This window comes from Periophthalmus magnuspinnatus, chromosome 17, assembly GCF_009829125.3.
Source record: "Periophthalmus magnuspinnatus isolate fPerMag1 chromosome 17, fPerMag1.2.pri, whole genome shotgun sequence".
NCBI classification, from domain to species: Eukaryota; Metazoa; Chordata; class Actinopteri; order Gobiiformes; family Gobiidae; genus Periophthalmus; species Periophthalmus magnuspinnatus.
In genome coordinates this window covers 14,960,388-14,972,789 of record NC_047142.1, presented here as the reverse complement: position 1 = coordinate 14,972,789, position 12,402 = coordinate 14,960,388, and the positions used below count along the sequence as shown (strand labels likewise).

Sequence of the window (12,402 nt, the reverse complement as noted above, 5' to 3'; positions counted from 1 at the left end):
GCCCAAACAAATGAAAGGGTTCAAGATTTGTGAATCATAAGTTTGTAGTAAAACAAAAATTGTCAACTGGACAAAAAGTTGTAGGAGTGAAGACGTGCGCTTCTCATCCAAGCCGCTTCTTCAGTTCTGGGTGATGGTGGTTTGCCTGTAGATCTTGAAAACATGTCTGCATAATCCCTCGGTCGTCCAGGTAAGATCATCATACAAGCCGCTTCTTCAGTTCCAACAACGTTTTGTCCAGTTGACAGGTTTTAATTATTTTTTTACTGTTGATCATACCTGGACAACTGAGGGATTACGCAGACATCATAGGTTTGGAAATTTCTTTCAAACCGTGACTCTCCCATGAAGTTTTATTGATACTGCAGCAAATGTCATCAACATTCCCTAACAGGAGGCACTGCTCTGTCTGAAGCTGTTGCTCAAATTAGACTTTAATCTGAGCTTTGTTTCATAGGTTCCTGAAAATGTATTGTTTAAAATGGACCTATTCAGCAAAACAGACTTTTGTATTGTAACTAAATAGCACACACAAACAGAGCTTGCCTTCTAAATCTTTTTTATTTTTTTATTTCTAGGCTATGGTAAAACTATTAGTATTTGCCAACTTATGCTTGTGTCACCATGGTAACTGCTGAACATTCCACCATTCCACATATATGAAGAACACCCCCAGCGTGGTGTCACTGCAAAGTATGAATAGGCCCCTGTCCTCCATCTGAAATAACATCAAACTCTTGAACTTGAACACAGCCTATTCAACCTGTTCTGCGTGATACTTTTTAAAAATGAAACAGCGACATATAAATTATTAGACTTTATTTACATATACACATCACAGAGATGTTGTACAGCCGGTTTTGAGTAGAAAAAAACTGCAAACAGAAATAATTTGTAAAATGCTAGTGTTGACAATCATTTACTCTAGTTACCGGTAATTGGTTATAAGCTAGACAGAAAAAGTGGTTCATACAGCGTTTGGACTGGTGTAAACATAAAAAAGTAGTGCTGACAAATTTTATTACATGGAATGCTTCAGTTGTATGCATTAAATAGTGATAATGAGCCAAAGACATAACATACATCATCTAATTATCATCTTCTTGAAGGTACATTATAACTTTATAGAATTAATTTATTTTGAAAACTTAAATATGGTAACAGAGCTTATGTATGTCATTTATTTTCGATATCAAGTTGTATTAAAGTTACCATCTGTAAGTTTGTTTTTTTCACCAGTAGATGGCAGATGTAAAACCTGCCCCTGGCCCAATCCCTCTGTCAGGCCAAAGTGAGCACACTATCAGACAGAAGTAACATAGATAGCATCTACGCAGAGGAAATTCACAAGCATACAACAGCCACTCTAATTACGAATGGTAGCTTTAATGCATCACATATATTGGTGTAATCCTTCAGTTGTCCAGGTAGGTGCCTGAAGAAGCCGCTTGGATGAGTGGCATAACTTGTCTCAACTGGACAAAAGTTAAGGAGTGAACAATATTAAAATTTCTTTTGCTATATCACATTGTCATTTGCTGAATCGTGTCAAGAAATTTAGATTTTGAAATGTTTCTTGCAAAATATTAAGGCTCATTTAGTTTTAATTTTAATTTAAATATATGTTGATTTAATAAATGCCAATGCTGTACTGGCCACTGGTGGTGGCTAATTTACTTTGAATGTTCCACAGTATGGCATTTAATGGCATAGATATTGCATTTATTCAATCAGATGTTTTTGTTACTGGAAAATGCCTTAAAACAGTGGCAAACGAAAAATTTGGCTTCCCAAGTACCATCAGATTGAACCAAGACTATTCCAGGTCTAATCTAGGGCTAATCCAGGTCTAAAAGTGGACTACATTATTTCCATTGTAGTTCTAAACAAGAATTTGTCCTTAAGAGGACAAAAAAGTGGATAAAGTTAACTCTAATTTAGGCAAGTCCACAAACTGAAGAGCTGTCCAAGTACCGCCTGTGTATTACCAATGATACACACACCGCAGAGAAACACTGCCTTAAAACATGTACTTCTATTAATGAGCAGAGTTATCTCTCCACACATTTGACCTAACTTTCCCTAGTAGGATCACTTGCTTGTCTCCATGGAGATAGACAAGTTTAATGCCATACAGTGGAACATTCCAAAAGCAGCAATAGCATCTTCATCTTTAACACCGTGCACTTTTTCCATAACTTGTCCATGTAACTGCTTCAGCCTTATCTGTAAATAGTTCTTTGATATTTTGAGTAAAACTTGAAAGCACTAAAAGTCTGTTGTATTCCACTTGTTTGTGGTAGTTCTTGTCCATATATTAACTGTTTCTGGTGCAGATATTAACGGTGGGGGCTAGCTGAGCACATCTGGCTGCAGTCCTCTCCTCTGTAGCACGTCTTCAGGCATACACAGCACCGGATTCACCGCCTTCACCTGCTCATCGCCCAACAGAGACAGACCGGCCACTCCAAACAGGGTGTGGAATGGGTCCACCTACAGGACACGGGGAGAAATCATAAGTAATCATCAGCCATCAGTCAATAGCTTGGGCATACCTCCTCATTCAATGTTTTATTTCCTTATGTTTACTGATTTCTACATTTTAAATACATCAAATATATGGTGCAAGATTATAGACTGTATATATAATTTGACATAGCTAGCCCAATAGCCGCCATATTCCAAATAGGAAGTTCAACATGGGCACACTTTCGGCTCCATTGACCAACTCCAATTCACTTTGTATTGCTTTTTACACTATTAGGATATCATTGCTTTGACGGTTCATGTTTTATAACTTTTAGAAAACTGAAGTAAAATTTAATGTCTAGTACCATATATGCATTATGTTTTGCAAAAGAGAAAATGAGTTTAATCTAAATTGGGGACAGGGACATGGCCAATCCAAGCAGGTATTTGGCAACAATGTTTTTCTGCACTGCCCCGAGTCTCTGTGCCCACATTTCGTCACTGCATCAGAGTTGTCTCTTTGAACAGAATAATGAAGAGCAAATAATAGACTAAAATATGGCTGCATGTTTACACAATCATGTAACAATGTATTTTATATCCCACATAAATAAAATTTGATTATATTCAAAGTGGAAAATTATAAGAAAGCTCACAAACATAAATCTGTGAAATTTTAAAATCTTCTGTATTAACAAATATCTTATTGATCAGAGCAGACTGGAGCAGCTCAAAATAATCCATATCAGACAATCCCTAATTTAGAGATTTGTCGCCCTCTGCTGGGGAACAGGGAGACCACACTGAAATGGCTCTGTAGGACAGCCCACAGGGTTAATAAAAGAGGCATTAATTAAAAATATGACAATATGGCAAAAATAGTGCAAAGTTTACTCAAAAACATACTCAAACATGCAAGAATGAAACAAAACATAACTCTGGGTAATGCTGCATTATCAGACCGTGTGGTACCATGGGGCAACACCCACGGGCAGAAAGCGCCTTCTCAGCAGAGCACACAATGGTCTGCTGCAGTGTACCGGCTGCAGTCTCCCATCTCTCCCGGATCCAGACTATGTGAGCCCCTCTCCTCAGGCAGGAGGCTGTAGAACCTCCTGCCGCAAGAACAGTTTCTTCCCATCTTCAGTTGGACTCATGAACTCTCTTTAACACCTGTCACTTTTATAACATGTTACTGTCACTTTAAATAACTGTAATGAACCTACTTGCACCGATAGCTTTTGCAGTTATTCCACCCATATTGTATATTGTATATTTGTATGCCATGGTCTGTTTTACCTTTGTTTAATGCATGCTCTTATTTTTATTATAGTTTATATATATTTTTGTTCTGTGTTCCACTATAACAAAGCAAGTTTCTAGTATGTGAATTTTATCCCTGACAATGCAAGTGAAGCTTATTCTGATTCTATCTACACCTCCAAAGCTCAAAATGCTCTGTTCCACCATGAATTGATAGTTTTCCAAGTTAACAGCTACCTTTTACCTTTAGTTCAGTAAAGATGAGCATTTCCAGAGCTGAAATGACCCAAGTGCTTGCAGTGAAGGTGTATCGATTTTAAAAACAGAGTGGAGCACTTCCTGTATTCCTACATGACATCACAAGGTGGAACAGAGTATAACTCAGCTAAATATGAAGGATTTGTGTTAATGAGGAAACAACAGAATAACAAATATATAATAAGTGTAATATGGGTTCTTTAATTTAAGCTAAATGGAGGTTAACTCCTTGGCGAACTTGGGCTGTTGCGTTAGGTGAAACATATTTCATTTTTCAAAGAGTGTAGCGGACCATTCCTCTGATGTGTCAGTCTCACCATGTCTCCTGGGCGGTCAGCGAACCCTCCAGTTTCCTCGTCTTGACACGCCAGGATGAAGGCACGGAGTTTGCCTTTGTCAATCCAATGGATTTTACCAATGATTTTCAGAGACGCCAAAACCCACCATGAGTAGCACACGTCTGGGAGCTGAGCAGGACATGAGGTAGAGAAGGATTATATAAGTATTGAAAATCTTAACATTCAGCCCTATTGATGACAACTTACTACTGTAGGAAACAATCTATATTTTGCAGTTTTGCAGATAAAGTGGCAGCGTGACATAACCTTGTATTGTATGGTTGGTACTTGCCTTCTCTGGTCGTCCGTTGAGTCCTCCTGAAGGCAGCTGGCGTTCACAGAGCCACCAGCCGAGCAGGTCTGCATTCACCTGGTGCAGCTGCCCAGTGAGAGACAGGAACCCTGTGCAGCAGTAGATCTGAAGAGGAGCAGGACACAGACGCATGGAGAGGAGGAGCAAGAGAAAACAGGGCAGGACAAAAACATACGTTATATACATTAGAAAAAGTACAGGGTATTTGATTAGTCAACAAGTGAGCAATTATTTTCGAATTAGTCGACTACACCAATAATATTTTTTTTGTACACTAAAATATTATCAGTTAATTTCGAAGTTACTATCTATTAGACTGGTCAACCCAGCCATGTTATATTCTCACGTATCACAATTGATGCCATTTCCGTTACTGTAGTCTGATAGTGTGCCAGCTTTGGCTTGAAAGAAATAGACCAGAGAGCGCAGGTGAGCCAATGCTCTTTCTGAATTACTCAAATTGTCCATGGGGCCCCTCGCTCATTAAGCCAAAACCGGATGTGCGTCACCGTCTGCCATGATAAGAACTGTCCAAATAATCCACTGAGTTAGGGAAGGAGTTAGGAAAAAGAGCATGTATGCTTCCTTTCATAGCTCCTTTAGCATAGAAACCAGTACTAAGGAGCTATGAGGCATCCCACAATTTTTCTTGAAGGTTTGCGAACGTAGCCAATTTCTGTAGGAAGAATTTGTAATGCAGTAAAAGTTTCATTGCCTCAGGCATTATACAAAAGAACTATCTGAATAAACCCAATTTTATATAAGAGTGAAAATAAAAGATTTTAGGGTCTCCACAACTTAACGCGCTTTATCTGTAGATGCATAATGACATAAGGGAAGATCTGCGCACATTGTTTACAGTTGTAGAAACCAAACTTAAACCCAGATGGCCAATTTGCATAAACTCTTCTGACGGAGCCCGTGCACCGCTCTATGCTCCACTGCAGACCGACTAAAGGACGGGATCTGGTGGAATATTTGTAGTGAGAGAACAGGACAGAGGCTGCAGCTGATGGCGAGTCTGGTTATTCCGTTATGTGCATGGGCGCAGTGTTGAAGGTGGTTCATGTTTAAACTTTTAAGAGTCACAGATCGTACAGTCTGTGAGGTTTATTGCAACATTAATACAGCAGCTTCTCTCATGTGTAAACGGGTAATTTATGTACACTGTCATGTTGAAATTCTCATTTAAATCAGCACAGTATTGGAGAATGAGCTTATTGTAGTCCGAATTTGTGGGCATTGTAGTTTTTCCTTAAACAGCTGTAGGGTCATGTGACTTCTCTGTTGTTCCCGCCACTGGTTAGGATGGTTGGATTCTCCAAACGCAGCTGAAGCTCCTTCCCCTATTTGCCTAGTTCTCTTATTGTTGACCTAGTATCTTAGCTCCAAAGGTAAAGGAATTATGGATTAGGAGCTAGGATCTGAACTATTTGGTAAAAGCCCATGTGAGGGACCAGGTGATGGGAGGGGGCTGGTTTCAATCAAATAAACTACCAAACTGCATATGGTAGCTTTAAACCAGGTAAAAGGTAAAAATATGCTAATTGAAGGCTTCTAGAGAATATTTACAAAAGATGGTATTATTGATTAAAAAATATATATATATTGATGAAGAACATTTGGAATTGACCTGAAAAATAATTTACTACAAAATTATTACACTATTACTTTTGTTGCTTTCAGCTTCATCAGCTAAATCTTTGAGACATGGTTAACAGTTTGAGCTTTAACTATGTCATTTGAAAATTAGTGTCAAGTCAAGTTAGGAAAGGAAAATATATTATTTCATTATTATTTTAAACCATCAGAATAGAACTAAGCATTTTTTGTTTTCCATACAACAAACCTGTAAGTATCATTACTGTAAACGTAATTAGTTAGACTCACCTGCCCAGCGTGAGACTCTGAACCAGGTCGACATCCAAAACCTCCATCAAAATTCATACAAGACAAAACAAACTCTATGGCTTTGTCTACGTTTATGGCGTCCATCTTCCCCTTTAAAAACATAATGCAGAATAAAATTATTTATACTTGTATCATGTAAAATAACTTTCATTTAATAGATACGCAACATACCAGTAATGCCAGTGTAGCCACAGCACAGAATGAAAAACGTGTGTCTATTTCTCCTAAAATAAGACAGAATATATTATAATAAATAGGTTGAGTTTTTAAAGAGGGGGTATTATACTTCTATGGGGTATGAACTGCTAACAAGCACCATATTTATACATTACCTTTTATTGCTTTAAAAAATACTATCTACTATATCCACAGAAAACAACGTATCAAAATGTTTTATAAGTTTCACTTTCATTTTTGATGCCCCCTCCCTTTGCTCTTTGCGCCAAGTCACTCCTCCTTCAGAGTGCTATCACAACACAATCAGCGTGCATATCACTAATGAAACTACTGCATCAGGTTTGTGAAGTTAATGCGTACATTGCTTTTGTATATTTATGGAGAACTGTCACATGGGAGCATGGATGATGTGGCTTGTGTTGTGTGTAGTTTTGTTAGTTTGTTAATAACACCTTGCACATTCCAGGACAAATCTCTTACCCCACTTGTCTCCAGCAAAGGATCCATCCTCCTGCTGCAGCCCCTTCACATACTCCACCACTCTGTCCACATCCAGCGCGTCCATGCAGTCATACAGACACAGGATCTGAGGAGAAGGGCAATCAGATTTCTGACACTAAAACAGGACTGGCTTTATAAAAAGTTTGAATAATAATAATAATTAAAACATTGAGATGAAGATTCAGTCATTTCCAATGGTCAATGATCAGCTTTTTAATAGAGGTCTACAGCCAATCTTCTGTCAGTAAAAGCATGTGGTTTCGGAGTTCAGACTTTGAAGGAAGAAATTTGACATTTTTTGTGTTAAATGGCAATTAAGTGTGTGCATATAGACCACATGTGTCAAACTCAAAGCCCGGGGGCCAAATGTGGCCCTCCACATCATTTTATGTGGCCCTCGACATGGTAAATTAAAAAGGTATGATGGTCTTAAGATGTCATTTTATCAAGAGATATGTCATTACACAGACATATTCTTACATCTATGCAAATGAATATGCAATACTTTAAAACATGAATAAATAATAAATACAGAAACAGTTAATTAACAACTTAAAATAGTAGTTACATCTATTTTACATCTGGTCCTTTGAGGGCAGCCATTTTGCTGATGTGGTCCTCGGTGAAAATGTGTTTGACTCCCTTGATATAGACAATGTATATTCAAAGTTATTTCTATTATTTAATTAGATACACAAAAATCGAATAGAAAAATACACTGATATGAATGAAAACAAGATAAAAAAAATTATTTATCTTAACATTTATCTTATTAGGCCCAAGCATATTCTAAGTGTGCTGATGGGAAGTGAACTGCCCATCAGTGACCAGGGACCCTCACCATGAGGAATGCGTGAGTGCTTTCCAAAAGCTATAGTTTATTATATTAAAAAAACAGGAACATTGTTTTCACATGGGATAGAAACGATACCAAAAATAATTTCACCGTAGAATCATGAATTTTGGTAAAGAAATAGAAAATGACAAGATAAGTGAGAGTGGGGCATAAAAAATATAAATTTTTTTTGCCACAAACCATATGGTTTCATAAGGCCAAGCAGCAATTTTTTTGAAATTTAGAATTTTTACAAATTGCTTGTACAAACTTTGATTTCACTGAAATCAGCTGTTAAACTCCCTGCCCTAGAAAAAATGTCAGAAACTTTCAGAAAAGTTGCACAAAATTCAATTTTGGCATCTTGACCAAAAGGTCAATAACACCCATGCCATATTTTTTATGGCCTAGCCATAGCGATGACAGAAACTCTATGTTATTGTCAGTGGTGGAAGGAACACTGCAGCTCGTCTGCTCACAAAAACAAAGACGAGAGCACACCAAGTCTCTGCTGTGCAACTTGCACTGGCTCCCTATTTTGCATCAGGTGAAATTCAAAATGTTATTGTGTTTAAATATCTGCACTCTATGGGTCCTCTATATTTAAGAGAGTCACTGCAGCCCTATACTCCACCCTGAAGTCAACTGACCAGCTCCTGGTGGCTGTGTCCAGGGCCAGGCTCAAAAAAAGAGGAGACAGACCCTTTTCTGTGGCAGTGCCCAGACTATGGAACAGCCTCTCTCTGCCTGTCAGATCCTCTCAGTCTGTAGCGCAGTTTAAGACCAGACTAAAAACCTACAATTTCCTCCTGGCATTTGGTTCTAGCTAGCTTTTATTAGCTTTTTTTGTTCTTTCCCCATGTGTCGCATTTTATTTGTATTTGTTTTTGTTGACTTTGTGTGAAGCACTTTGAGCAGCTTAAGTTGCATTTTAAATGTGCCATATAATACAAGTAGTACAAGTACTGCAAGTACTGAACACTTTTTACTTTTACTTCACTACATTTGAGAGCAAGTATCTGTACTTTCTACTCCACTACATTTTTTAACTGGACTGAAAAATAAAAAAAAATTTATATGAGGGGTTATTTTTAACATGTCTGTGGTAACATCTTGACTAAAGTTTTCAAGGTTAAGCATTGGCTTTAAACAAACAAAAATAAATACACAATACTCTTAACTTTTTACCTCTGTATCTGTACATTTAACAAAGTTGAGTATTTCACCACTGGTTATTTTAATGGAAAAATAATCACCAAATGTCACAGATTGTCACATTTTTTAAACAATAGTTTTACTAACTTTTCTTAGTGTGATTGCAATCACCTGTACAGCGCTGAGTGTGTAGAGCAGGTGGGGGTCGTGGCCAATGCTGGCACTGATGCCTCCACTCTCGTGTTGACAGGACTTTATAAACTCCACGATCTCATTGCGGTTCATCCTGTGCAGCTGCCCCATCAGATCCATCACTGTCAGGCCCCAGTAGATCCCACTCATCCTCAGGTACTCAGACAATGTGTACTCCTGCAGACAACAGCACCATTTACTACAGTGACAAATGAAAGGTGCACTTTTCTGGTGGTGAGGCTGCCATCTGTTGCTTCCATGGAGTTGTAGATAATATTACTTTGCCTGGAACTAGGGTTGTCAAACGTACCAAAAGTCAGATACTAATCAATACTAAAACTAGTATCAAACCTAGATACTGATTTGAGCAAGTATCAATACTAAAAAAGTCAACAGCTTTAGAATGATCTTGAGCTGTATCAGAATAAGTATAAGACACATTGACTAGTACACGCCCATGGACCATGATGGAACCTACCTGGATGACTGAGGGATTACACAGATATAAGGTCACGTGGTAATATAAAATAAAGTACTATGATTTAATGTTGAAAATTACATTCTAAATTCTAAATAGAGGTGGTATCAGTATTGAGTATCAAGTCTATTCCTTAGTATCAAAATCTTGTTTGAAATTTTACTATCGTGACAACACTACCTGGAGCGTTACACTGTATTAATTGATCACTGTCCATGTAGACAAGCAGATGACACCACCAGGTCAAGTTACAGGAGAGATCTGTAGAGAGGCAAGTCCGCTCACAGTAAGAATACATGTTTATAACAACTGTAATAGAATAAATGCAAGACAAGACAGTTTTATGCAATACCATGGAACATTACAGGCAAAGAAATAACATCTCTATCACCAGAAAAGTTGCATAGTGCTGTACATAAATTACAGATAAACGTGTTGAATTAAGTCAAATGATTTCAGTGTAATTCATTTATAAATAATTTTAATGTACTCAGAGATTGTAATAATCAGCAATAGATTACTGAAAAATTGTGCTCAAGTAAGAGTAACATTATTCCAAATATTACTGTTAGGATAAATAACTGTGCCATTTTGTATAACCACTGCTATAATTCATTGTTCTACTGAGGTCATGTGAAGAAAAGGACTGTGATCACAGCTGTGAGACTCATAGATATATGTCAAGATATTTTAAAAACAGGACATTCCAAACTATAAAACAGCAAACTAACTAAATAGGCCGAGAACTACTGATGATGTCATGACCCGTTACCCAGACAGCACCCCAGAAAGATGCTCATAGTAGTCTGATTGTGCAGTGTCACAATAGGTGTACACATTTAGTCTCTGTATGGGAATATCAATACAGACACCTTGTACCTTCTCTGGACTTTATCTCTATTTCAAGTGTATTCTTTGTTTAAGCAGAAACTATGAAACATGAGAAGAAAGAGCTTTTCAACCTTACTCAAGTAGAAGTACAAAGTAGTGGTCCAAGATATTACAGTAAAAAACTATTTAGAAAAAATACTACTCAAGTAAGAGTAGCCTAAATAGAAACTGTTGAACTGTTAAATGTAACATCTCATTTATAATTTGAGGTGACTATAATCTGAAGAACAAAGCATTAAATAATGCACAAAATCTGGCATTTTCAAAGTGTAGACATAAAAATTAAGTTTGCCTAATTTTTATGTCTACCCTTTAAAAATATTATATCTGAAGGAGTGGTACAAGAAACACAAATGTTCAAATCAAAATTTGTATTTCCACTTTGATTACTTAAAATACCAATTCTGCAAAATCCCAACACTACTAGCATCATCACTGTAAATATAAAATGAACTGCAACCTGCAAACCTCATCATGAGTTTTAACGCCCAACCCCAGATGCTAACAGAACATTCACATTTACTCACATAATCATCCTTTTTAGAGCCATAAACCGCGATGTAGTCCGCGTGTTTGTCCAGCAGAAGGGTCGACGGGGCATCCGGCTTAATGATCACATCTTTTATTTGAGTCCCCTGGAAGAGAAAGCAAAATGTAAAGCGACAGCCTCGATGCTAACGCTACACGTTAGAAAACATATAGCGCAGATACTAGCTCAAAATATAACACGTTTTTCAATATTTTCAAGCTGTTTCGTGATTGAACCATACAATAAATCAACAGTAAAATACACACAACTTAATTTTGTCAGTGATATTCAGAATTGTGACAAAAACGAACGTTAAATGCCAAAATAAAGCAGATATTACCATTGTGGAGACGAGCTAGCTGCTTCTTCTACGGCCACTGTCTCTCCATAGCGCCACCTGCGTCTGCTGTAGGGAGTACATCTCGTGTTTTATGTGTCATTTATTAATTATTCCACATTAAAAGTGTGTAAATAAAGTGCACTTCATACATTATTTATTTAGTAGAGGGGGTAGAGTATCCAAAAGTTTCACTAAAGTAAGAGTAATGTTACTTCAAAATAATATTACTCAATTTACTCATTTCATATTGTCAACATAAAGCTTTTCTTACTTGTAGACTTATGTCTACAGTGTTTTCTCAAGTCGAAGTAAAAATATGCTGCTAGAAAAGTACAATAAAAAAAACCAAACACTCAGGTAAATGTAACTGAGTAAATGTAACTGAGCCCTACTCACCTCTGTTTTGTATATTTTTAATACAATTTAATGCAAGGAGCACCATCAAACTTTTGTGTTGGAGGTCATCGGCTAGTCTCTGTGGAAATGTCATTGCTTTGCCTATGTTCCTCAATATGGCATTAAACTTCTATATCTTCATGTGGACAAGCAGGTGATGCTAGTTAAACCATGTTACAGGTCTGATTTGTGGAGAGGCGATGCCATTCACAATAAGAATGTATGTTTTTTAAATGTATTTTTGAGCAATAAGGCGCCTGTGATAAATGCTAGATATATTTTTATAAAGGCATACTGTGGAACATTCCAGGCAAACAAAAGTGACTGGAGTTAAAATTACTTTTAGGTTGCTGTTC

General features: G+C 37.3%; 1 protein-coding gene across 1 annotated transcript; it reads right to left on the bottom strand.

The window, feature by feature from the left end:
- Positions 1 to 805: 805 nt before the first annotated feature.
- rabggtb (Rab geranylgeranyltransferase subunit beta) lies at positions 806 to 11,715 on the bottom strand. Its single transcript, XM_033982028.2, has 9 exons — positions 11,651 to 11,715; positions 11,309 to 11,416; positions 9,392 to 9,589; positions 7,210 to 7,315; positions 6,724 to 6,776; positions 6,532 to 6,642; positions 4,621 to 4,746; positions 4,308 to 4,457; positions 806 to 2,493 (listed from the first exon to the last, which is right to left on the bottom strand). The coding sequence occupies exons 1-9, from the start codon at positions 11,651 to 11,653 to the stop codon at positions 2,353 to 2,355; spliced, it is 996 nt and encodes a 331-aa protein (XP_033837919.1). The 5' UTR covers positions 11,654 to 11,715; the 3' UTR covers positions 806 to 2,352.
- Positions 11,716 to 12,402: the final 687 nt, after the last annotated feature.

What these genes read in the sequence shown, in the direction of transcription:
- rabggtb (XM_033982028.2), bottom strand. An exon ending in GCTCTAAAAAGGATGATTAT is followed by an intron (nt 9,590 to 11,308) that starts GTGAGTAAATGT and finishes TGTTGTCTGCAG; the next exon opens with GAGTACACATTGTCTGAGTA. An exon ending in CTGACCGCCCAGGAGACATG is followed by an intron (nt 2,494 to 4,307) that starts GTGAGACTGACA and finishes CGTGTCCTGTAG; the next exon opens with GTGGACCCATTCCACACCCT.